Below are 25990 nucleotides of genomic sequence, written 5' to 3'. Positions count from 1 at the left end.
CCACCTCTGCCCCACATTCTGGACTGCTCTCCCTACACCCCTGTGCTGTGCTGTTCTATTCTTAGCAATCCGCCTCCGAACCTACCTCTTTGAATTGTTCCTTTGGTCACCACCTGCTCTCACTACCACTCGGTGTCTGCCTATTTTTGCCTCTGGGAAACGCTTTGGGACGTTTTAGTCCAAGCTGGTGTGGAAAGGGCGAAGCGATCGGTCAGAAAAGGAACTGACTGGGCAGGATTCACTTGCTGCTTTAAACTGAAGCAGTTGGAAGAGGAGGAGAGCAGGTGACCTCCAGCAATTGTGGGGAAGACTTTAAGAGGACGAGAAGAGTTATGGGGGGCAAGGAGTTCTTCAGTTTGAAAGATCCTGGTTCAGGAATGGGTTCCAGTGCGCCGTGGTACAATGAGTCCTGCTTGTTTGCCTGGGCTGGGTCACATTTTCCAGCTGTTACCCATTACTGGACATGGGATGGCACAGCAGCTCTCAGTAATACCGACAGCAACAGCGACTTCCTTTGTTACACTGCTTCCGTCTACATTTGTTCTGTTCTGCCATGGCCACATGGCGAGACCACACCTGGAGTACTGTGTGCAGTTTTGGTCTCCTTACCCAAGAAAGGATATACTTGCCATAGAGGGAGTGCAGCAAAGGTTCACCAGACTGATTCCTGGAATGGCAGGACTGTCCTATGAGGAGAGATTGGGTCGACTAGGCCTGTATTCACGAGTTTAGAAGAATGAGAGGGGATCTCATTGAAACGTATAAAATTCTGACAGGGCTAGACAGACTGGATGCAGGGAGGATGTTTCCCCTGGCTGGGGGGTCTAGAACGAGGGGTCACAGTCTCAGGATACAAGGTAGGACATTTAGGATTGAGATGAGGGGAAATTTCTTCACTGAGGGTGGTGCACCTGTGGAATTCTCTACCACAGAAGGCTGTGGAGGCCAAGTCACTGAATATATTTAAGAGGGAGAAGGATCAGCCATGATCTTGAATGGTGGAGCAGGCTTGAAGGGCCGAATGGCCTACTCCTGCTCCTATTTTTTTTCTATGGCTCACTTTGTAAGTGAGCACTTGGGGGTCAGATGGATTTGCTAAAGTACAAGTTAACCAGCACAGATCGACTGCATTGGCAGATAGATTCATACCCATGACCTCATAGTGTGCCATCAGGAGGCAGCAAACCCAGCACAAAGCAACACTGGACCTGGGGTCCAATTACCGGCCAGCCTTCTTGACCAAAGAATGCTGCTAATGGAGAGAGCAAAAACGTTAAAAAACCTCAGGCTTTTCTAACGAACACCTAGCCTGGTGCATTGTTGGGTGAACTGTGTGTAGGTTGACAAAGTCTTACTCAGGCAAACTTTTCGGAATCTCACTTTTCTGTTAAAAGGGAAATGTCAAATGCTGGTGTCAAACTCCTTCCGGTACCAAAGCAGGAAGGTGTTCACAGGGAAACAGAGGTTTCCCGAAGGTCATTTTACAGCATCGCAGAGGCCCAAAGCATTTCCCCAAAACGCTGGTGATCCAATGGATGAAGTCACAATACTAAAGTGTAGGCAGCTGTTTGTTTCAATTCACAATTCCAAATTCAGCAAACATGCTGTACTAACAAGACCAAACAGTTGCCGATCCTGAGAGCAGCCAACACACTGACTAATGCTCCAGTTATTCTGCCAAATAAAGATCGGCTATATTCTGAAATCCAATCTCCAATCCCCACCCCCCTCTGTCCACATCAGTTCCCGGCCAGTGCGAGTGACAGCCCAGACCAATCTTGCAGCACAGTGGGCCTTGGCATAGTTTCTGAATTTAAAAGCAAAATTCCAGTGCAAGATCTGGCATTATATTAACTCTGTTCATAATGTAAAATGCATGCCTCGCATCTGCATTCAACCGCAGTGTAATTAAATCCCGCGCTGCCGCAGAACAATTGGTTCCCCGTCAATGATTGACGTTTACTCCTCCAAACTACATTTTCCTCTTCTCCCCCCACGTTGCTTTTCATCAAAGTAATAGCTACTGGCAGTATTATTTTACGCATGATTTTTGACTATTACAAACTAGGTGCTTTCAGTCCCAGTCCATCAATCGTGCCACCGAGCTCCATGTCCAGGACCCGAGCCAGCAGTCGAGGATATTCAACTTTGTGTGAAAGGAATTATTTGGAGAAAATATATCTTTTTAGATGAGAAAGCTTTCCAATAGTTGGGTAGCAATTTGGGATTTACCACTTCATATTTATATTGGGTATGGTAGTGTAGTGATTATGTTACTGGACTAGTAATGCAGAGTCCTGGACTAGTAATCCGGGCAAGGTGAGTTCCAATCCCATCATGGCAGTTTGAGAATTGAATTCAGATTTAAATAATCTAGAAGTAAAAATCCCTCTAGTTCACCAATGGCCTTCAGGAAGGAAATCTGCCGTCCTTACCCGTTCTGGCCTATATGTGACTCCAATCCCACACCAATGTGTTTGACCCCTAACTGCAAAGCCAATCAGACAGGCTAACTAGGTAAAGCCTTGCCAGTCTGTTAATTTGGCTACCACTAGGCTCATGCTGTCAAAGTTGCTAATTCTTCTTCACTGTTTAGGGAGGGCATGTGGCTCATATCATCTTTAGTAAGTATTTGGAGGAATAGCCAGGAATTACAGAGGAAAGCTGGCTGAAGGCCTGTTTTGTAGGTAATGTAATACAAAAAGTGACAAGAATGGGATTGCAGCTGAAATGGTAAGTTTAAGGAGCAAGTGGAAAGAAGTCAAGTCCTTCCCGAGAGTTGGTGCAGTGGTTGGAGTTTTGTGTTGTCCCCTTCAGCCCTCTGCTTTGGGAGAAGAGGAAGTACTGGATGTGACCTTGTTCATTCCATATTTGTCAATTTGTGACTGGCTGTGAAATAATATTAGCCTGGGAGCAGACTCTCTGTCCTGGGGTCCAATCAAAGTGGCTCACATGCTATGGGGGAAGGTCATGCTAGCCTTCACACTTGGCTTTCTGCTGATGGGCAAGGGCCAAGTAAAGTGGCAAGTGACTGACTGCCCCTTGGATTTGATTGGCGAGTGTCTGGCTATAATATTCATTCCATAAAGCGGTTCTGCTTAACAGCAGTGAGAATTATTCTGAAGTTAACTTCAGTTTATAATAGTTTGGATTTCAAGCATTTAAAAAAAAAAAAAAAAATTGTGATTTTAAAAGGGCATTGTCATCCCAAAGAACTTTACACAACAGCAGTAAGTGTGTGAGTGGCAATGTGAATGGTGTGTATGGTAAGGACACAGGTTGCATCAGCCTCGATGGACATTTTTGGGGGAAGGATTTTGTTTCTCCTCCTTTCCCAGGCTGTGTGGCAATGGGAGCCAAGCGGGCAGGCAGACTTTCCCCAGGCCCTCCAGCAAGATGTACATGAGCTGATGGCCAGAACCCACGCAAAGGAAGGTGCAATGATCAGACTGCTGCTCTGCAAACTTGTCTGTGTGGATGGCTTTGTGATGCCCTGTGTTGGTTTTGGTGTGCCGCAATAAAGAAAGAAAGACTTGCATTTCTATAGCGCCTTTCACACCTCGGGAGGTCCCAAAGCGCTTTACAGCCAATGAAGTACTTTTGAAGTGTAGTCACTGTTGTAATGTAGGAAATGCGGCAGCTAATTTACGCACAGCAAGCTCCCACAAACAGCAATGTGATGATGACCAAATCTCTGTGTGTGATGTTGGTCGAGGGATAAACATTGGCCAGGACACTGGGGAGAACTTGCCTTGCTCTTCTTAGAAACAGTGCCAAGGGATCTTTACACCTGACGGCAGACGGGGCCTTGGTTTAACGTCTCATCCGAAAGACAGCAGCTCCGACAGTGCAGCACTCCCTCCGTACTGGCACGGAGATGTCGCCACCCCTAAGCTGAAGTTAAAACAGGGAATGAGCAGCACTGACCAGGAGGGTCGAATGTTCAATCCCTGGTGTTGGCTGATCCCAGTCAGTGCGCCACAATTAGCCGCCGTGTGTGTGTGTGCGTGTGTGCGTGCGTGCGTGCGTGCAGCTGGTAGGAAAAGGAGGGAGGAGGTGAAGATGATGTGTAAATATTTACAGGCAAATGTGATTTGTCAGCACTGAAAGATTAATGCTTATTTTTGAAGCGAGGTGGTGGGTGAAGAAGAGGGAAAGTTGAAGCAAAGTTTTCAGACCCAATAGCTTCTGTTTTCCCTGACGTCTCGGTTGCCCAAATGTACCTCAATGTGGTAACGATGCCCTTTTAAATACTTGCGTGCAACTTTCCGCTGTTTGCGCAATACTTTCAACAACGCGCACTTGTAAAACAGAATTAAAGAGGAAACTTGCACCAAGCTGCTGGATTTTTCACAGACTGCGCGGAGTCAGTGAAACTCCACAAAGCCCAGGGGACCGCGTGGACTTAATTCGTGTCTCCCGAGAATCAGTGTGAGCGACGACAGAAAGTATTGATGGGTTTCTCAATGGATCCTGACTGGCCCCTTGCACAACATGCTGACCGAGCAAGAACTGTATCTGTCACGCTGTACAAGGCTGGTTTAAAAACTCTCGAGCTGAGCCAGTAGGGAGGAGGGGAAGAGAATTAAACCCGCTGTGAAAGACAGTGGCTTTGACTCGTCTGTTTTCCCAAGTTTCTGTAGCTGCTTGTTCAGAGTCGTTGAAAAATGATTTTTTTTCCGTCTTTGATGTCCTCGTTTTATTCATGGAAGACACGGGGTAAAGCTGTTTTCATGGCAAGGACTGGTGTTTGAGTGCAGCCTTCACCTGGTACCTGGGCTACAGGGGGAGCACTGGTCATGGCCTTTGCAGGCTAACTGTGAACTCTCGGCCATTAAAGGGTGCAGCTGTTGCTGGTCTGGCTGTATTGACACAGCCACCGTCATTTCTAAAGGCCGTCCACCCTCCCGACAGTAGCTCAGCAAAGCCCTTGAACTGCTTGCAGCTGTGTGAAGGAGCAGCTGGTCCAGCGTATCGTGTTGTGTGATGGTGCGACCTGAGACTGTCTGAATCGATGATCCCTCCATTACTCTCGCACGTGTTGACTGATCGGGAAGCAGCTCCCTTCAGCTTGTACAGACCGAAAATGCAGGCAATACACGACAAGTCTGCTTAGCCCACCCCGAAACATCAAGCGATTTGCCCTGTATATTCCACGTTTTCTGTTTTCAGATTTCCAACCATTGTGGTTTAAACTCTTTGGCTTGTCTTCATTCGTATCATAGTATGATACAGCACAGAAGGAGGCCATTTGGCCCACTGTGCCTTTGCTGGCTCTTTGAACGAGCTCTCCAATTGGTCCACTCCCCCTGCCCTTTCCCCACAGCCCTGCAAATTCTTTCCCTTCCAAGTATTTATCCAATTCCCCTTTGAAAGTTATTATTGAATCTGCTTCCTCCGCCCTTTCAAGCAGCGCATTCCAGATCGCAACAACTCGCGCAATTATTTTCCCCTCGTGTCGCCTCTGGTTCTTTTGCCAATTACCTTCAATCGGTGTCCTCTGGTTACTGACCCTCCTGCCACTGGAAACAGTGTCTCCTTATTTACTCTATCAAAATGTGTAAAGGCTGACAGAAGGGAACGTTGTGGGTATATTTTGCTCCATTTGCTATTGAGCAGAAATAAAGTCTGTTTTAAGTTTGATTGGACTTCCCCCGCCCCCCCCCCCCCCCCCCGCCCCCCTCCCTTACCTTGCACTCCTCCCCCCCCCCCCCCCCCTTTACCTTGCACTCTTTTCCCCCCCCCCCCCCCTTTTGTGGGTGAAGGAAAATATACCTCATGGTCTCTCTCTTTGCTTTTGTTTGAGTTGCTGTGCATGATTAACTCATTGCTGGTAATTGTGGTGACAGGCTCCAAGAAGAAAGTCAGATGGTTTCCCGTTAGGAGACTCTTCGCCCAGCCCCCCAGTCTCAGAATCCCTTGCAGGTTTTTAAGGACAGGTGGGTGGAGCTGGCAAACATTGCAGTGTGTAGCTGGTGAGCCTTATCTTCTGTCAATCCACTTTTGCTTCCTCTTTCCTTGATGCTTTCCCCTCGCTTCCTGAAAGACTTTGAGACTTGTATATTTCTTTTTTCTCTGTCTGAAACAAATCTACATAACGGTTTGAAATTTGGTTAATATGTTAAAGGTGAACGCCCTCGGACTCTGCGCCGAGAAAAGATTAAGCCCTGCTCCCCCTCCAAGCAAACCTTGCCAGTGAATGCTCCTCAAATCTATCCCTGCTTGATCATTTTTTGTTTGTTTTCCGCTGTTTGTTAGGCAGCGATTGCTGGCGACTCTGGTAATGGCTTTGGGGTAACTGGCCCCAGCAGCACAAGGAAACTGAAATCTACCCACGGCAGAAACAGTCCAAGTTACTGATGTTGCTGGAGCTTCCTTGGCACCATTTGTAAATTCTCCAGGTCAAGCACTCTGCTTTTTCTGAGGGTGCTCAGCTGCCTAAGGTTTGTGGGCAATGTCTAAATTGTAAGTACTTGGCCACCATAATGGAAACCATTCCGTGCCCCTACCTGATTAGGTAGACAACTGCCCCGAAACTGATAAGAACCAGTGCTTAACAATCAACCCCAAAAAGATAATGGCTCCCAACTTTCACTTGGAAATCTCACATTTAGGAAAAAGAATAGGTTATTAAGCCCAACATGTTTATCTCCCTCAACCCCACTGGCCTCTCCATTTTTTTTCTCCCCAGCAATTCATCTTATTGACCCTTGAACCAATTATTAGCTACTTCAATGCACATTCCGTTGGGCTGTTTTCACATCTCTGTTATCCTGTGTGGTGTAAATCTGCCTGACTTCCCTTCTCACTTTAAACTTGTGTTGCCTAGTGATTGAATGTTTGAACTCTTTGCCGTCATGAACAATTTGCCTGGGTCAACTTGTCAATGCCCTTTACTTGAGGAAGAGGGTAATGCATAAAGAACAGAGCTTCTGCAGTGAAACTGCTTGTACACGGAGCTATGCGGCTGTCAAGTGGGAAGCCCAGCATTCTGTGTGTACCAGACCAAATGACCATCTTAACTTTCTGATGGTAAGGGTTCCTTCAATGATTGAGATGATTTAACCAGCTGAGCCATACAGAGCAGGATGGTCCAATTTTCAGCTCCTGGTCATTGACGTTCTCAGTCAAGGTGGCATCAGGAGCATTTAAATTGGCTTCTGGACCCCTGGATTAGGGAAGGATTATCGGCTAGGGTTCCTACTGCTGGTCACCATCCAGCTATTCCTACTGGGAGTCCACTAGTCTAGACATTGAGTGAGGACGTGATCTGTTGTGATGCCACCACAGTCGCTAGCCTGCCAACTCTCGCAGTCTAGGTCCACACAGGGACAATGGCCATTTGGACAAGGTGCCAAAGTGCACCTATGGAACCATGCTCCATGTTCCGGGCAGGAGAGAGAGAACAAAGGTGAAAAAGTAGAATAAATTAGTGCACTCTTTCCCCAACTCAAAATCCAAGGTTCCTGAGGCCAAGACCACGTCTGGCGCACTGTGAGCAGTTCTGGGCCCCACACCGTAGGAAGGATATATTGGACTTGGAGGGAGGGCAGCGTAGGTTTACCTGAATGATACCCGGACTCCAAGGGTTAAATTACGAGGAGTGATTAAACAAATTAGGGTTGTATTCCTTGGCATTTAGAAGGTTAAGGGATGATTTGATCGAAGTTTCAAGATATTAAGGGGAACAGATAGGGTAGCTAGAGAGAAACTATTTCCGCTGGTTGGGGATTCTAGGACTAGGGGGCATAGTCTAAAAAAATTAGAGCCAGACCTTTCAGGAGTGAAGTTAGGAAACACTTCTACACACAAAGGGTGGTAGAAGTTTGGAACTCTCTTCCGTAAACAGCAATTGATGCTGGATCAATTAATTTTAAATCGGAGCTTGATAGATTTTTGTTAACCAAAGGTATTAAGGGATATGGGGCAAAGGAGGGTATATGGAGTTAGGTCGCAGATCAACCATGATCTCATTGAATGGCGGAACAAGCTGGAGCTGAATGGCCGCCTCCTGTTCCTATGTTCCTATGTTCCTAATTGCAGCGTCCCCAGCACTGCTCCAGCTCGGATTAACTAATCTTCCTGATGCAAGAGCAAAATACTGCAGATGTGGGAAATCCTGCAACAAAAATAGAAAACACTCAGCTGGTCAGGCAGCGTCTGTGGAGAGAACAGACTAGTTACCTTTCAGACTGAAGGCCCCGACATCACAACATTCCTGGTCTGTATGGGTCAACTTCTCGGTGCGGCCTTTATACACCCCGTAAGGGCCCAGATTGGAAAACCTTCACTGCACACCATGCACTCGGTGTAAAGGAGGTGGATTTGGAAAAACAGCCTCCCGGGGCTGTGACTGTGTCTGCGGTGGGAGGGAGAGGAGGTCCCCGGGGCTGTGCCTGTGTCTGCGTTTGGGGGGGGAGGCGGGGGGAGGAGGTCCCCGGGGCTGTGCCTGTGTCTGCGGGGGGAGGGGGGGTTCCCCGGGGCTGTGTGCCTGTGTCCAACGGGGGAGGTCCCCGGGGCTGTGCCTGTGTCAGCGGGGGGAGGGGGGGGTTCCCTGGGGCTGTGCCTGTGTCTGCGGGGGGAGGGGGGGTTCCCCAGGGCTGTGCCTGTGTCTGCGGGGGGAGGGGGGGTTCCCCAAGGGCTGTGCCTGTGTCTGCGGGGGGAGGGGGGTTCCCCGGGGCTGTGCCTGTGTCTGCGGGGGGAGGGGGGGTTCCCCGGGGCTGTGCCTGTGTCTGCAGGGGAAGGGGGGGTTACCCGGGGCTGTGCCTGTGTCTGCGGGGGCAGGTCGCCGGGGCTGTGCCTGTGTCTGCGGGGGGAGGGTTCCCCGGGGCTGTGCCTGTGTCTGTGGGGAGGGGGGGTGGTCCCCGGGGCTGTGCCTGTGGGGAGGGGGGGCAGTCCCCTGGGCTGTGCCTGTGTCTGTGGGGGGAGGGTTCCCCGGGGCTGTGCCTGTGTCTGTAGTGGGGGAGGGTTCCCCGGGGCTGTGCCTGTGTCTGTGGGGAGGGGGGGTGATCCCCGGGGCTCTGCCTGTGTCTGTGGGGGGGGGGGGGGGGGGGGAGAGAGAGGCCCCCGGGGCTGTGCCTGTGTCTGTGGCGAGGGGGGGGGGTGGTCCCCGGAGCTGTGTCTGTGTCTGCGGGGGGAGGGTTCCCCGGAGCTGTGCCTGTGTCTGCGGGGGGGGGGGGGGGTTCCCTGGGGCTGTGCCTGTGGGGAGGGAGGTCCCCAGGGCTGTGTCTGTGTGGGGGGGGGGGGTCCCGGGGCTGTGTCTGTGGGGAGGGGGCGGGAGGTCCCCGGGGCTGTGCCTGTGTCTGCGGGGGGAGGGGGGGGGGGAGGCAGTCCCCTGGGCTGTGCCTGTGTCTGTGGGGGGAGGGTCCCCCGGGGCTGTGTCTGTGGGGGGAGGGTCCCCCGGGGCTGTGTCTGTGGGGGGTGGTCCCCCGGGGCTGTGTCTGTGGGGGGGGGGGGTCCCTGGGGCTGTGTCTGTGGGGAGGGGGGGTCCCCGGGGCTGTGTCTGTGGGGAGGGGGGGGGGGGGAGGTCCCCGGGGCTGTGCCTGTGTCTGCGGGGGGAGTGGGGGCAGTCCCCTGGGCTGTGTCTGTGGGGGGAGGGTTCCCCGGGGCTGTGTCTGTGGGGGGGGGGTCCCCGGGGCTGTGTCTGTGGGGAGGGGGGGGGAGGTCCCCGGGGCTGTGCCTGTGTCTGTGGGGGGGGGGTCCCCGGGGCTGTGTCTGTGGGGAGGGGGGGGGGTCCCTGGAGCTGTGCCTGTGTCTGCGGGGGGAGGGGGGGGCAGTCCCCTGGGCTGTGCCTGTGGGGAGGGGGGTCCCTGGGGCTGTGCCTGTGTCTGTTGGGGGGGGCAGTCCCCTGGGCTGTGCCTGTGTCTGTGGGGAGGGGGGTCTCTGGGGCTGTGCCTGTGTCTGTGGGGGTCCCCGGGGCTGTGCCTGTGTCTGTGTCTGGGGAGGGGGGGGTAGTCCCCGGAGCTGTGCTTGTGTCTGTTGGGGGGGTGGTCCCCGTGGCTGTGCCTGTGTCTGTGGGGAGGGGGGGTGGTCCCCGGAGCTGTGCCTGTGTCTGTGGGGAGGGGGGACCCCGGGGCTGTGCCTGCGTCTGTGGGGAGGGGGGGGTGGTCCCCGGAGCTGTGCTTGTGTCTGTTTGGGGGGGGGTGGTCCCCGGGGCTGTGCCTGTGTCTGTGGGGGGGGGGCGTCCCCCGGGGCTGTACCTGTGTCTGTGGGGAGAGGGGGGGGTGGTCCCCGGAGCTGTGCTTGTGTCTGTTGGGGGGGGGGGGGGGTCCCCGGAGCTGTGCTTGTGTCTGTTGGGGGGGTGGTCCCCGGATCTGTGTCTGTGGGGAGGGGGGGTGGTCCCCGGAGCTGTGCTTGTGTCTGTGGGGAGGTGGGTCCCCGGGGCTGTGCCTGTGTCTGTTGGGGGGGGCGGGGCAGTCCCCGGGGCTGTGTCTGTGGAGGGAGGGGGGGTTCCCCGGGGCTGTGTCTGTGGGGGGGGGGGTTTCCCCTGGGGCTGCGCCTATGTCTGCCGGGGGGGGGGGTCCCCCCAGGTCTGTGTGTGCAGGGGGTCTTCACACACAAGTTGCTGGTGGTACAGCTCTCGACTTTGACTGGAAGCTGTAGTGAGCTGCTCTGATTTAAAATGAACCAACTCTGGTTTTATAGCTCTGACGATGCCACCTTCCATACTAGTGCTTCCGACATGTCTTCCTTTTTCCTCAACCGAGGATTCCCCTCTACCGTGTCCATTCTATTTCCTGCGCTTCTGCTCTCACCCCTTCCCCTCTCTCCCAGAACCACGATAGGGTTCCCCTTGTCCTCACCTTTCACCCCACCAGCCTCCACATTCAGCGGATCATCCTCCACCATTTCCGTCACCTCCAGCGTGATCCCACCACCAAACGCATCTTTCTCCTCCCCTTTCAGCATTCTGAAGGGACCAGTCCCTTGGCAACACCCTGGTCCACTTCTCTCGCCCCCAACACCCCTTCCCCTTCGCCCGGCACCTTCTCGTGCATGTGCAGGAGATGAAACACCTGCCCTTTTACCTCCCCCTTTCCCACTGTCCAGGGCCCCAAACACTCCTTCCAGGTGAAACAGCGATTTACTTGTACTTCTTGCAATTTAGCATACTGTATTCGCTGCTCACGATACGGTCTCCTCTACATTGGGGAGATCAAACGCAGATTGGGTGACCGCTTTGCGGAACTCCTCCGTTCAGTCCGTAAGGGGGACCCCGAGCTTCCGATCGCCTGTCACTTTAATTCTCCGCTCCACTCCCACTCTGACCTCGGCCTCTTGCATTGTTCCACGGAAGCTCAGCATAAGCTCGAGGAACAGCACCTCATCTTTCGATTAGGCACTCTACAGCCCTCTGGACTCAACATAGAGTTCAACAATTTCAGACCATGACCTCGGCCCCATCTCTGTCTTTCTCTCACATGGCAGCTGTCGATCATTCTGCCATTTACACTTCATCTAGAGCCATCTTTTGTTTAACTTGTCCCATTACCATCTCCTTTTGCCTTGCACCATCTCAATGTCTCTTAATCTCTCCTGCCTTCCTATCACAGACCTTCCCTTTTGTTCTTTCCTCACCTCCCGCCTTTCCCCGGCCCCTGCACTTGCTTAAAAACCTGTTGCATCTCCAACTTTTTCCAGTTCTGACGAAGGGTCATCGACCTGAAACGTTAACTTTGTTTCTCGCTCTCTACAGAATCTGCCTGACCTGCTGAGTATTTCCAGCATTCTGTTTTTATTTCAGATTTCCAGTATTTTGCTTTTGTACTGGTTTTATCGGTGTTTGTACACAAGTAGTTCAAATATAAAGGTGGAAGTCACCACCAATCCACCAGCACCACTTGTAGCCGCTGGTTCCTGTTGGGGGTTTCCCTTCTGTCCTGATATCTGATTACTCGACCCATTTCATGTTTTAGTATTGGACACAACACCACAGAAAAACCACTGGGACTTTCCTTGCCTGTGATTACATAGGATATACAGCACGGTAACAGGCCAGGATATACGGCACGGAAACGGGCCAGGATATACGGCACGGAAACGGGCCAGGATATACGGCACGGAAACGGGCCAGGATATACGGCACGGAAACGGGCCAGGATATACGGCACGGAAACGGGCCAGGATATACGGCACGGAAACGGGCCAGGATATACGGCACGGAAACGGGCCAGGAGATACGGCACGGAAACGGGCCAGGAGATACGGCACGGAAACGGACCAGGAGATACGGCACGGAAACGGGCCAGGAGATACGGCACGGAAACGGGCCAGGAGATACGGCACGGAAACGGGCCAGGATATACGGCACGGAAACGGGCCAGGATATACGGCACGGAAACGGGCCAGGATATAGGGCACGGAAACGGGCCAGGATATAGGGCACGGAAACGGGCCAGGATGGAGGGCACGGAAACGGGCCAGGATGGAGGGCACGGAAACGGGCCAGGATGGAGGGCACGGAAACGGGCCAGGATGGAGGGCACGGAAACGGGCCAGGATGGAGGGCACGGAAACGGGCCAGGATGGAGGGCACGGAAACGGGCCAGGATGGAGGGCACGGAAACGGGCCAGGATGGAGGGCACGGAAACGGGCCAGGATGGAGGGCACGGAAACGGGCCAGGATGGAGGGCACGGAAACGGGCCAGGATGGAGGGCACGGAAACGGGCCATTCGGCCCAACCAGTCCACGGAAACGGGCCATTCGGCCCAACCAGTCCACGGAAACGGGCCATTCGGCCCAACCAGTCCACGCTGCCATTTATACTCCACTCGCGCCTCCTCCCATCCTTGCTCATCTAATTCTATCAGCATAGCCCTCTATTCCTTTCTCCCTCATGCTTATTTAGCTTTCCCCTTAAATGCATCTATACTATTCATTTCACCCACTCCCTGGTAGCGGGTTCCACATTCTCGCCATTTTCTGGGTAAAGAAGTTTCTTTTGAATTCCTATTTGATTTCTTGGTGACTATCTTGTATTTATGGCCCCTAGATTTGGTCTCCCTGCAAGTGGAAACATCATCTCTACATCTACCCTATCAAATCCTTTCATAATTTTAAAGACCTCTATTAGGTCACCCCTCAGCCAAGAGACCCAGCCTGTTCATCGTTTCCTGATATGTATACCCTCCCATTTCTGGTATCGTCCTTGTAAACCTTCTCTGCACCCTCTGCAGTGCCTCTGCATCCTTTTTATAATACGGCGCTCAGAATTGTACACTGTACTCCCAAGTGTGGTCTCACCAAGGCTCGATACAAGTTTAGCATATCTTATCTACTTTTCAATTCTGTCCCTCTAGAAATATACGCTTTGTGTGTGTTTTTAATCATTTTAGTTCCTGTTTGGTAAATTTGAATGCCGTTCAATCAGTTATGGTTCTCTAAAACATAAATTCCCTTCCTCCCCCATTTTACTCATTGAATACAGCTTCCAAAATCCCATCTTTCTTTGAAAATCCTAGTGCTGAAATATGAGGCGACTGCTCCATTTCATGTACTTGCTTCGTCATGGTTAGAGCAAGTGACGTGGCACCAGAACATTTTGGGCAAATCCCACCGATTTTCTTCATTTTAGTTTTAAAAGTCCAAGGAGCTACAAAAAAAAAGCCTGATTCTGGGTGACACTGAATCGCTTGCCCTGAACATTGCCTTCTGCTTATGGTGGATCAGATCCATTTATCTGAGGTACTAGCAGATCTCCCGAAATGCTGCAACACAGTGGGTAGGAGGATGCAATGTTATAGAAGGACAATATAACGCACAATGTATTAATCTGCTACTAACATGCCGCTGTGTGCGATTTACTGTGTCCCTTCAGTTACTGTGCCTTCCTGGGTCATTTAGAGGCTAATTGTTCTGCAGTAGCTCCTCGGGTCTCTTTTCTAACTCAGATTGACAATTTTTAAACAGTGACTCCTGAACCCCACTAGAAAGTATCTTCTGTTGGTCCGGAAGTTTTTCTAGAAATGATTGTCTGGCTTGCTTGCTTTCTTTTGTGAAGTGTAACACACATCTGCATGCATTTTGAACACAGGTTGTCGTTGATATAGATTTCCATCTATCATTGCAGCGGTGTGTGATTTAATGTGTCACTTTAAGGTCACACGATACAATTGCTGTGCCTTCCTGGGTCATTTAGAGGCTAATTGTGCTGGGGTAGGGTAGGACTCTTGCCTCTGTTTCAGAAGGTTGTGGGTTTGAGTCCCACTTCAGAGACTTGAGCACAAAATCTAGGCTGACACTGCAGTGCAGTGCTGAGGGAGTGCCGCACCGGAGGTGCTGTTTTTCAGCTGAGATGTTAAACCGAGGCCCCGTCTGCCCCCTCTGGACATAAAAGATCACACTGCACTATTTAAAGAGCAGGGGAGTTATCCCTGGTGCCCTGGCCAATATTCATCCCTCAGTCAACATCACTAAACACCGATTATCATAATCACATTGCTGTTTGTGGGGCCTTGTTGCGTGCAATTTGGCTGCTGCGTTTCCTACATTACAACCGTTCCCGCCGCGACACCCTGGTCCACTCCTCCATCACCCCCAACACCCGCTCCCTTCCCTCGCAAGTGCAGGAGATGCAACATCTGCTCTTTCACCTCCTCCCTTCCTGCCGTAGGGCCCCAAACACTCCCTCCAAGTGAAACAGCAATTTACTTGTACTACTTTTAATTTAGTATACTCTAATCACTGTTCACAATGTGGTGGTCTCTACATTGGGGAGAGCGAACGCAGATTGGGTGACCGCTTTGCTGAACACTTCCGTTCAGTCCGTTCATTGGCTGTAAAACACTTTGGCCGGCCTGAGGGTTTTAAAAGGCACTATATAAATGCAAGCCTTTCTTTTCTTTTAAGTAGCTGCTTTTCTTCCTATTTGTATTGTGTAAGAGATTGTATAATTGTAATTGTTAGTTGATGCGGGTGTTTGGGGTTACCAAGGTGGCTGAATTGTATTTCTCCTCCTTTTCCAGGTCACAGTGCTCCACCTGCTCGAAGTGGGCACCGCTGTGTTGCGGATAATTCAAGCCTTTACGTATTCGGTGGCTATAACCCCGACTACGAGGAGTCGGGAGGACCGGAGAATGAAGACTACCCACTTTTCCGTGAACTCTGGCGATATCATTTTGCCTCTGGCACCTGGCAGCAAGTGGGTACGGAGGGGTTTATGCCCAGGGAGCTGGCATCCATGTCAGGTACAGCTCGTGTCCCTTCTTGCACGCTTTTCCATTAGTGCCAAATAAAGCTTTATTGACTCGTGTTGTCACGTGGGTTTCTGTGCAGTATGATGGTCGGAGGTGTGGCATTTTTGGGCTGTATCTCCTGGAGCTGGTTTAGGAGGGAATTGAAACTCTCTGCAGTACAACTTTTACATTGTGCTTCCAAACTTGGCAGCTGTCTGGAAAGAGTGTTTTGGGTTTTATAACGTCGGAGTCAGTGGAACAGGTCTGTCATTGTGGCATTGGTAATTTAAGGTGATAAATTACGAGTTTCACACAAGAAGCACATTGATACAACATTAAAGATTCTCTCTATCTCTCTCTCTCTCTCTCTTCCTCCCACCCCCCCACACACAGTACGTTGGTACCTGCTGTCCATCAGTTTCACGCACCTGGAATGTGGGAACCATGTGTTGGTCATATGATTACCAGGGTCCAGTCCCTGTGTTTGTAGTTGGTCCGTCCACCTGAAACAGGCCCGCAACCCGGCCCCCTTGTGAAATATACACTGAGGAAAGCCTGTCTCCTGAAGGCTGTAGACAAGTGGTCTTCACCATTGTCCAATTAGTTTCAGCCTTTGACTCCTTACCTTGCATTGCATTGCCAATTTTAAGTCCAGTTTCCTCCCCAGCCCTTCCTTTTCGTTTCATTTTGTTTTCCTGCCATAGGTTGGAAATAAATAAACCTACTTTCATACCAAAGGTATTTAAGTGTAGAACAGGTGTGAGGGAAAGAGTTGGAGACAGACACCGAGCTAATGAGATAGTGTGCAGGATGCACAAGAAAATCTATTGGGGGGTGGGGAGACGGCAAGAGTTACGGAGCCCGGAGCAGAGGCAATTATAATAAGATGTCATATATAGATTTACATAGAATATACAGCACAGAAACTGGCCCAGCCAGTCCTTGCTGGGGTTTATGCTTCACTCGAGCCCCCTCCCACCTTTCCTCACCTAACTCCATCAGCATAGCCCTCTATTCCCTTCTCCCTCGTGCTTATCTAGCTTCCCCTTGAATACATGTATACTATATTGTGGGGGGGGGGGTGTTGTGGGGATAGTTAATGCTGAGGAGGACTGAAACAAATTACATCAAGATATTAATACACTTGCAGAATGGGCATATAATTGGCAAATGAAATTCAACACATAAATGTGAGGTATATTTTGGTAGGAAGAATAGGGAGGTCACATCACTTGGAGAGTGTGAGTCTGGGTGGGGTAGAGGAACAAAGGGATCTGAGTACAAATACACAAATCAGTAAAATTAACGACACAGGTTAGCAAGGCCATTAAAAAATAAAGCAAACCAGGCACTAGGATTTATTTCTAGAGGGATAGAATTGAAAAGTAGTGAAGTTATGCTAAGCTTGTATCGAACCTTGGTTAGACCACACTTAGAGTAGTGCGTACAGTTCTGGTCGCCATATTATAAAAAGGATATAGAGGCACTGGAGATGGTGCAGAGAAGATTTACAAGGATGATATCAGAAATGTATCAGGAAAGGATGAACAGGCTGGATCTCTCTTCGCTTGAAAAAAGAAGGCTGAGAGGTGACCTAATAGAGGTCTTTAAAATTATGACAGGTTTTGATAGAGTAGATACAGAGAGAATGTTTCCACTTGTGGGGAAGAGCAAAACTAGAGGTCATTAATATAAGATAGTCGCCAAGAAATCAAATAGGGAATTCAGAAGAAACTTCTTTACCCAAAGAGTGGTGAGAATGTGGAACTCACTACCACGGAGTAGTTGAGGCGAATAGTATCGATGCATTTAAGGGAAGGCTAGAGAAGTGAATAGAGGGTTATGCTGATAGAGTTAGATGAGGAAAGACGGGAGGAGGCTCGAGTGGAGCATAGCCTGTTTCTGCGTTGTATATCCTATGTATTGACTACACCCTCACCCCCATTTGGTGTCGTCTGCAAATTTAGAAATTGTTTTGGATTCCAAAGTCTAAATCCTTAATATAAATTGTGAACAACAGTGGTCCCAACACTGACCCTCAAGTCCCCACTTCCTACCTTCTGCCACTCTGAATAGCTACCTTTTACCCCTACTCTCTGCTTTCTGTCTTGCAGCCAGCTAGCTAGCCATTCTGTTACTTATCCCATGACTGCATGCTCTGACCTTATTCAGTATTGTTTAAACAGTGCTGCAGGAGATAAGCCAGCAAACTAATGCAAAAACTATTGAGAACAGAAGAGAGAGCCAGATACAGAGACAAAAGTGTGAGTGGCACGCATACGTTCACTAAGTGTATTGGGGGGGAAAAGTTTAAACACACGTCTGTACAAAAGGCTGCGACAGAGGCCGGCACACTTGGCGTATCTCTGGATGCGAATCCAGCACAGAGTATCGGCTACAAGTCTCCTTTCCCCAGCTGATCAGTGTCCTCTATGTGCATTTTTGGGATAGTCTAGATTCAGATCCTTGTAGGTGTAGGTCCTGCTGGCAACTCCCTGCAATTGTAATGCCTCTTGCTGTTTCAGATTAATAGAATCCCTTGTTCTGTAAAGTTGTGCCCAATTTTATTTGTGACTTCTATCTTGCAGTTTGATGGTGTAGCAGTGCTGATCAAACAAAATGTTTCCTTCCTTTCCAGTTGTTTTACATGGTAATAACTTGCTGGTGTTTGGAGGCACTGGTGTCCCCTTTGGTGAGAGCAGTGGGAATGACGTCCATGTGTGCAACGTTAATTACAAGCGATGGGCATTGCTCAACTGTCGAGGGAAGAAGCCCAACCGCATATACGGGCAGGTCAGTGGCGCTCTGCCTTTTCAATGAATGAGGGGTGTTGCAGCAAACTATAGCATTCATTCTTGCTCACTGTCTCCCTCTCCCCTTTGCCCCCTCTTTCCCTCTCCCCTTCGGCCTCCCTCTCACTCCCTGCTTTGGCTTCCTCCCCTTCAATTTCTCCCCCCCCCCCCCCCCCCCAATCCCCTTTAATGAGCATTTCCAGCCAGCCCAGAACCATGATTCCACTTTGCCAGTGAGCTGGACTGGAGGAAAAACTCTTTGGGATTGGGCCAGACTCCTGATTGAATTTGGATCAGACAGTGAGGGGGTCGCAGCTCCAAGGCTCCTCTCATCCCTGCTCCTTTGACGTGGTCCCAGACACGACCCTTTTGGTTTTGTGCTTGCACCCTTTATTTTCCTTTCTATCCATCTTCCTTTTTTTCTCTCTCATTCCCTCCCTCGCCTGTTCTCACCTGCACTCTTTCCCACCCCTTCCCTTCCCACCACTGCTGGTAGTGCTGTGCCTCTTTTGTGTTTTAAAAAAAAAAAATCTTGATCAAAGTTATCATTTATTTGGACTTGGTAGTTGAAGAGCAATTTAATTTCAATCTTTTTTATATTTATCTATACATTGTAAAAAAAAAAAATTAATTGTACTAGTATATATAACTTTTTTCTTTAAATTTACTCTCTTACTAATTTTGAATATTTGTGCGTTTTATTATTCTTGAATTATAAATGCTGGGTATTGCCCAGTCTGAGTGTGTTGTGAACCAGGCTGGCAATTTGGCACGGTGAAATATATGCAGAAAATGCTGAGGCAGTTGGAAGCATAATCTGTTCTTGCTCTGCTACATTACAACCACTTACGTTGTGCTCAGCAGAACTCCGCTCCAAATAGGTCACTTCACCTTCTGGTCTTGATTTGCTATATAACAAGCACTTGTGTTTTTACAAATGAGTTCACCCGTTTCTTCTGAGCAGCTAGCTCGGTTCCTGTTAGATCAGGCAAACAAACAACCTCAAAAAATACTGTTGCACTCTCCACTCACCCCCTTCACTTCATTGTTCCATCGATCCCCCAGTTTCCACTTAGGTGCCACACCATTAGCAGTAGGGAAGGAGCAACAATCAGTCTTAATTCCCCCGAGTTGGAAAGGAGGCAAAAGAATCAACCAGGGTTCCTGCGCCGATTGCTGTCTTGCAGGCCTCGCTGAAAGTGTACGTGTGTGTGGGCATTGGATCAGGACAGGCTCTGGAATTGACTGCGAAGCCTTTCCAACAACCTGCTAACACTCGCTCTGAGGTCCACAATGGAATAATGGCCACTTGACCATCCGTCTATAACACTGTGGGAGATCAACTAGTATTTGATCATGTATGTCTGCCCATTACCAAACAGCAGAGCTGTAAAATGTAGACATTTGCATTTAATGTATTGGCTTTTTTTTCCCGGGCGTAGATGCCATCTCTAATTGTAGAAGTTGGCCGGGGGAGGCGGGCTAACGCTTTGTTCTTTATGAAATGACGTGTTTTTGTTGGCCCAAGTGGTTTTCAAACTTTACTGTTTAGCGCTGGGGTGAAACCCTCCATCCTAACTTCTGATGAACAGCCATACATTGGAGAACAATGTGTATTAGTGAACCGCAACAGAAATGAGGTGCGAGGTCAGTCAACAGATCCTGAAAAAGTCTTCAGAATTCTTGACATGCTGTGCCCTGGAAGCACGGTTAACCCAAACAGATCAGTCTGACCTTGTGCACCGCATAGCGTCTCAGGACCCCCAGTTTGCCAACTGGCGTCCTGGTCCAAGGGTGTCCAAGTATCCTCTGTCTCTGGGCTGCGTAATACATATTGTGGAGCCTTGGCGGGTCCACATCTAAAGTTGAACCGCATGTTCCTATTAATTTGTGTATATCTCCAGCTGCTGACACTAACAGCTCTTGGTGTTCTGGTCTAGGATTTATCCAACAGTGGGGGCAACATTGCTTAAAAAACCAGCCCTTTCCAAACTTCCAGTCCTACACAATTCAAACCGGACAAACCAGGGAACACGAAATAGAAGCGCAACCTCAAGGACTGCATAGGGCTTGGGGCCACGTGTGGTACATGAACTGCAGTTTGGACAACCCACCCAGTCCTAGTCCTTCATCTGTGTATCTTTGCTTTTAACTGTTCCAGGCGATGGTGATCATAAATGGCTACCTGTACATATTTGGTGGGACAACTGGTTATGTTTACAACACAGATTTGCATCGATTAGACCTTACAGCTCGGGAATGGATACAGCTGAAACCAAACAACCCTCCGAGCGATTTACCGGAAGAAAGGTGAGCCGCAGCCCATCGTTGTCTGGTCAGGCCAGCCCTCGAGATTGAACTGTATGGGCTTTTGATCTTGTTGGGCTCGACTGTACGCTTTTTGCATTTCTTGGGTGGAACGGATTTTTTTTTTTTTAATGGTTTTGTTAGTGTTTTTTTAATTAAAAAGGGGGAATCTGGTTTGCGCAGTGAGCTAACGAGTTTGCCAACTGAGAGACTGAGCCACACGGACCAGGAAAGGCCCTGCTTTGATCCTTGCCAGTGTTGAAGTGCATAGTCCATCCCTGCAGATTTAGGACTCTGACTCTGGGTTAGGGAGGGGCCAATCGGCCTGGATTCTCACATTTTGGGGTGGGGGGGTAGGGTGGTGGAAGTGGAAGGAGGATGACAATGAGACATATATTCGCAGTGGAGTATCCCTCCCGAGGCTCGCTGGGACACACTCCACAGTGGAATATCCCCCTCACTGACTGACTGCCTGAGCAGTGTACTGGTGTGTCAGACCCCTGACTGACTCTAACACTGGGTAGACCTCAGCTGGAGTTTTGTTCAATTCTGGGCACCGCACTTTCGGAAGGAATTCATGGCCTTGGAGAGGGTCCGGAAGACAGTTACAAGTTGCGCGCCCTGAATCCGGGACTGAGGCCGAGCCGGTTTTCGTGTTTTTCCAGACTTCGGAACGTGTTTCTGACGTCAAGTCCGGAAATATCGCAACCTGGGCTCGGGTGTTTCCGGACTTGTTCCGAGTCCGGAAATGCCTGGGCCGCTCCGTGTTGCGCCGACTCGTTTCTCCGCCCCCCCCCCCCCCCCCCCTTCCTCTTCTGTTAAAGGGCAGGGACGCTGCGAGCTCTGCAGAGCATCCGATGGCCCACACTAGGCCACCAGGGTGGCGTGGTGCTGTGGCCACAGCCTGGCGGAAACACTTGGTGGAGCTGTGCAGATTAAGGAAGATAAAGCACAACACTAAAGTTTTATTGCATCACTTGCATTTTTCATCGGATTTTTTTTAAAAAAACAACAAAAGTTAATGGTTTTTTGAAGTACAGGTTGAGCGTCCAAAATCCAGAGTTACGGATTCCGGAACATTTTACGGATTCCGGATGACCCTGCCACCAATCGTTCCGGAACTCCGGATTTTGGACGCTCAACGTGTACTAGAATGGGACTAGGGATGAGGGACTTCAGTTATGTGAGGAGGTTGGAGAAGCTGGGGTTGTTCTCGGGGAACGATAGCGTAGTGTTCCTGTCACTGGGCTAGTAATCCAGAGGCCAGCACGGTGGCATAGTGGTTAGCACTGTTGCCTCACAGCGCCAGAGACCCGGGTTCGAATCCGGCCTCGGGCGACTGTCTGTGTGGAGTTTGCACATTCTCCCCGTGTTTGCGTGGGTTTGCTCCGGTTTCCTCCCACAGTCCAAAGATGTGCGGGTTAGGTTGATTGGCTATGATAAATTGACCCTTAGTGTTAGGGGGATTAAATACGTGGGGTTACAGGGATAGGGTGGGACATGTGTTGGTGTAGGGGTTACGGGGATCGGGTGGGATATGTGTCGGTGCAGGCTCGATGGGCCGAAATGGCCTCTATCTGCACTGTGGGGTTTCTGTGATTCTGTGAATGATCCAGAGACGTGAGTTCAAATCCCACCACAGCAGCTGGGGAATTTAAATTCAGTTAATTAAATAAATCTGGATTAAAAAGTTAGTATCAGTAATGGTAACCATGAAACTATCGGACTATCGTAAAAACCCACCTGGTTCACTAATGTCCTTTGGGGAAGGAAATCAGCCATCCTTACCTGGTCTGGCCCATATGTGACTCCAGACCCACAATAATGTAGCTGACTCTTAACTGCCCTCTGACATGGCCCAGCAAGCCACTCCGTTGTAAAAAAATCACTACGACAAACAATAAGAATTTTAAAAACAGACGGACCACCCGGCATCGACCTCGGCACCGGCTACGGACACGGCAACGGCACACCCAGCCCAGTGAACCCTGCAAAGTCCTCCTCACCAACATCTGGGGACTTGTGCCAAAATTGGAAGAGCTGTCCCACAGACTCGTGAAGCAACAGCCTGACATAGTCATACTCACAGAATCATACCTTTCAGCCAATGTACCAATCTCCTACATCACCATCCCTGGGTATGTCCTGTCCCACTGGCTCGACAGACCCACCAGGGGTGGTGGCACAGTGGGGAAGGAGTGGCCCTGGGAGTCCTCAACATTGACTCCGGACCCCATGAAGTCTCATGGCTTCAGGTCAAGCATGGGCAAGGAAACCTCCTGCTGATTACCACCTACTGCCCTCCCTGAGCTGATGAATCAATACTCCTCCATGTTGAACACCACTTGGAAGAAGCACTGAGTAGCAAGGGCACAGAATGTACTCTGGGTGGGGGACTTCAATGTCCATCACCAAGAGTGACTCGGTAGCGCCATTGCTGACCAAATCCTGAAGGACATAGCTGTCAGTCTGGGCCTCCAGCAGGTGGTGAGAATCAACACGAGGGAAAACCTTACTTGACCTCGTCCTTGCCAATCTACCTGTCGCAGATGCATCTGTCCATGACCGCATTGGTAGCAGTGACCACCGCACAGTCATTGTGGAGACGAAGTCCCGTCTTCAGACTGAGGACACCCTCCATCGTGTTGTGTGGCACTACCACTGTGCTAAATGGAATAGATTCAGAACAGATCTAGCAGCTCCAAACTGGGCATCCATGAGGTGCTGTGGGCCATCAGCAGCAGAATTGTATTCCACCACAATCTGTAACCTCATGGCCCGGCATATCCCTCACTCTACCATTACCATTAAGCCAGGGGACCAACCCTGTTTCAATAAGGTGTAGAAGAGCATGCCAGGAGCAGCACCAGGTGCTAAGCGATCCCACAATCAACGGATTAGATCAAAGCTCTGCAGTCCTGCCACATCCAATCGTGAATGGCGGTGGACCATTAAACAACTAACGGAAGGAGGAGGCTCCATGAATATCCCCATCCTCCATGATGGTGAAGCCCAGCAAGTGAGTGCAAAAGACACAGCTGAAGCATTTGCAACCATCTTCAGCCTGAAATGCCAAGCAGATGATCCATATCGGCCTACTCCTGAGGTCCCCACCACCACAGAAGCCAGTCTTCAGCCAATTCGATGCATTCCACGTGATATCAAGAAACAGCTGAGCGCACTGGATACAGCAAAGGCGATGGGCCCCGACAACATCCCAGCTATCTTGCTGAAGACTTGTGCTCCAGAACTAGCTGCACCTCAAGCCAAGCTGTTCCAGTACAGCTATAACCCTGGCATCTATCTGACAATGTGGAAAACTGCCCAGGTATGTCCTGTCCACAAAAAATAGGACAAATCCAATCCGGCTAGTTACCGCTCCATCAGTCTACCCTTAATCATCAGCACAGTGATGGAAGGTGTCGTTGACAGTGCTATCAAGTAGCACTTACCAATAACTGCTCACTGATGCTCAGTTTGGGTTCCACCAGGACCACTCCGCTCCAGACCTCATTACAGCCTTGGTCCAAACATGGACAAAAGAGCTGAATTCCAGAGGTGAGGTGAGAGTGACTGCCCTTGATAAGGCAGCATTTGGCCGAGTGTGGCATCAAGGAGCCCTAGTAAAACTGAAGTCAATGGGAATTTGGGTTGGGGGGTGCGGGTAACTCTCCACTGGCACAAAGGAAGATGATTGTGGTGGTTGGAGGCCAATCATCACAGCCCCAGGACATCGCTGCAGGAGTTCCTCAGTGCAGTGTCCTAGGCCCAAACATCTTCAGCTGCTTCATCAAAGACCTTCCCTCCATCATAGGGTCAGAAGTGGGGATGTTTGCTGATGACTGCAGTGTTCAGTGCCATTCGCAACTCCTCGGATAATGAAGCAGTCCATGTCCGCTTGCAGCAAAACCTGAACAACATTCAGACTTGGGCTGATAAGTGGCAGGTAACATTCGTGCCACACAAGTGCCAGGCAATGACTATCTCCAACAAGCGAGCGTCTAACCACCTCCCCTTGACGTTCAACGGCATTACCATTGCCGAATCCCCCACCATCAACATCCTGGGGTCACCAGCCCCACACATACTGTGGCAACAAGAACAGGTCAGAGGCTAGGTATTCTGCGGTGAGTGCCTCGCCTCCTGACTCCCCAAAGCCTTTCCACCATCTACAAGGCACAAGTCAGCAGTGTGATGGAATACTCTCCACTTGCCTGGATGAGTGCAGCTCCAGGAACACTCCAGAAGCTCAACACATCCAAGACAAAGCAGCCCACTTGATGGGCACCCCATCCACCACCGTAAACATTTACTCCCTCCACCACCGGCGTACCATGGCTGCAGTGTGTACCATCTACAAGATGCACTGCAGCAACTCGCCAAGGTTTCTTCGGCAGCACCTCCCAAACCCGCGACCTCTACCACCTAGAAGGACAAGGGCAGCAGGCGCATGGGAACACCACCACCTCCAAGTTCCCCTCCAAGTCACACACCATCCTGACATGGAAGTATATCACCGATCCTTCATCGTCACTGGGCCAAAATCCTGGAACTCCTTCCCTAACAGCGCTGTGGGAGTGCCTTCACCACATGGACTGCAGTGGTTCAAGAAGGCGGCTCACCACCACCTTCTCAAGGGCACCTAGGGATGGGCAATAAATGCTGGCCTTGCCAGCGATGCCCACATCCCATGAACTAATATATTTTAAAGAATCTCATCCGAAAGACGACACCTCCGACAGTGCCGCACTCTCTCCGTACTGCACTGGGAATGTTGGCCTGGACTCTAGTCGCAAGGAAAATAAACCAGTCAGATAGGAAAAGTGAAGCGAGTTGATTGAGGAAGCCATGGGAAAGAGAGTTCTGAGGGGAATGGTCAGGAGCCGAGGGGCTGAACGAGCCGTCACCAGTGCTGGCAAAGGGAGTGACAGAAAAGGTCGGCGTGTGTGAAGACATAGGCAGGAGGAGAACATAAACATGAGTGGGCTGAGGCCTTGGACTGCCAGGAATCTTGGTGAAGTTGCTGGGCACAGGGAGCCAGTGGGATATGGAGAGCTCGGAGGTGCCAGACTTTGTGTGGGTGAAGATACGGGCTGAGTGCTTTGTGTTGGAGCTGGGGTAGCGTTGGGTCCTTCAGTCAGGTTCTTCTATTTGCAGATCCGTGTAATAAGCCTGCACGCTGTACTGTGCAGCTTCAAGGAGTGGCAGCCGGGAAGGGGGTTGGTGGAAAGTACAGCCAAGTAAGAATGTTTGGGACTACTTGTATTTTTCAGGTACCGACATGAAATTGCACAGGACGGACAGAGGATATACATATTAGGAGGGGGAACATCATGGACAACGTATCCACTAGATAAGGTAGGGAGAGATCACTCCTGTCACTCAATTCTGGAGCAAATGGGAAATTGTTGTAGGTTTATAAAGTGGCAAGATGTCTTCGTTAACTATTGTTAAAGACCTTGTAGGCAAAATAAAATGATTGCAGGGGAGGGTGTCCGACTGCTCTTGGAGCACTGGACTCTGTTCAGAGACTATTTCGGGCTGGGGGGTGCAGCAGGGAGTGGAGGTTCTGAATGGAATACTCCAGGGGTCAGTGTCAGGCTGGGGGTGTTGATGGAATGGAATACTCCAGGGGTCAGTGTCAGGCTGGGGGTATTGATTGAATGGAATACTCCAGGGGTCAGTGTCCGGCTGGGGGTGTTGCTGGAATGGAATA

General features: G+C 50.4%; 1 protein-coding gene across 2 annotated transcripts in view; it reads left to right on the top strand.

The window, feature by feature from the left end:
- The window catches only part of klhdc10 (kelch domain containing 10), a 42552-nt gene that overhangs the window by 6739 nt on the left and 9823 nt on the right, over positions 1 to 25990 (top strand). The window contains exons 2-6 of one of the 2 annotated variants that reach the window (XM_086010639.1): positions 5850 to 5939; positions 14966 to 15187; positions 17814 to 17968; positions 20129 to 20277; positions 25548 to 25632. In XM_086010639.1, the coding sequence (XP_085866765.1) occupies positions 5850 to 5939; positions 14966 to 15187; positions 17814 to 17968; positions 20129 to 20277; positions 25548 to 25632 (701 nt within the window). The remainder of the gene's footprint in view (positions 1 to 5849; positions 5940 to 14965; positions 15188 to 17813; positions 17969 to 20128; positions 20278 to 25547; positions 25633 to 25990) is intronic. The other variant, XM_086010640.1, reaches the window with a different exon arrangement.

The sequence above is a fragment of the Somniosus microcephalus genome, chromosome 17 (assembly GCF_052327205.1).
Source record: "Somniosus microcephalus isolate GS21.2 chromosome 17, FLI_Smic_1.0, whole genome shotgun sequence".
NCBI classification, from domain to species: Eukaryota; Metazoa; Chordata; class Chondrichthyes; order Squaliformes; family Somniosidae; genus Somniosus; species Somniosus microcephalus.
Note: the sequence above shows the minus strand (reverse complement) of the source record. Positions and strands in the feature narration are given on the sequence as shown.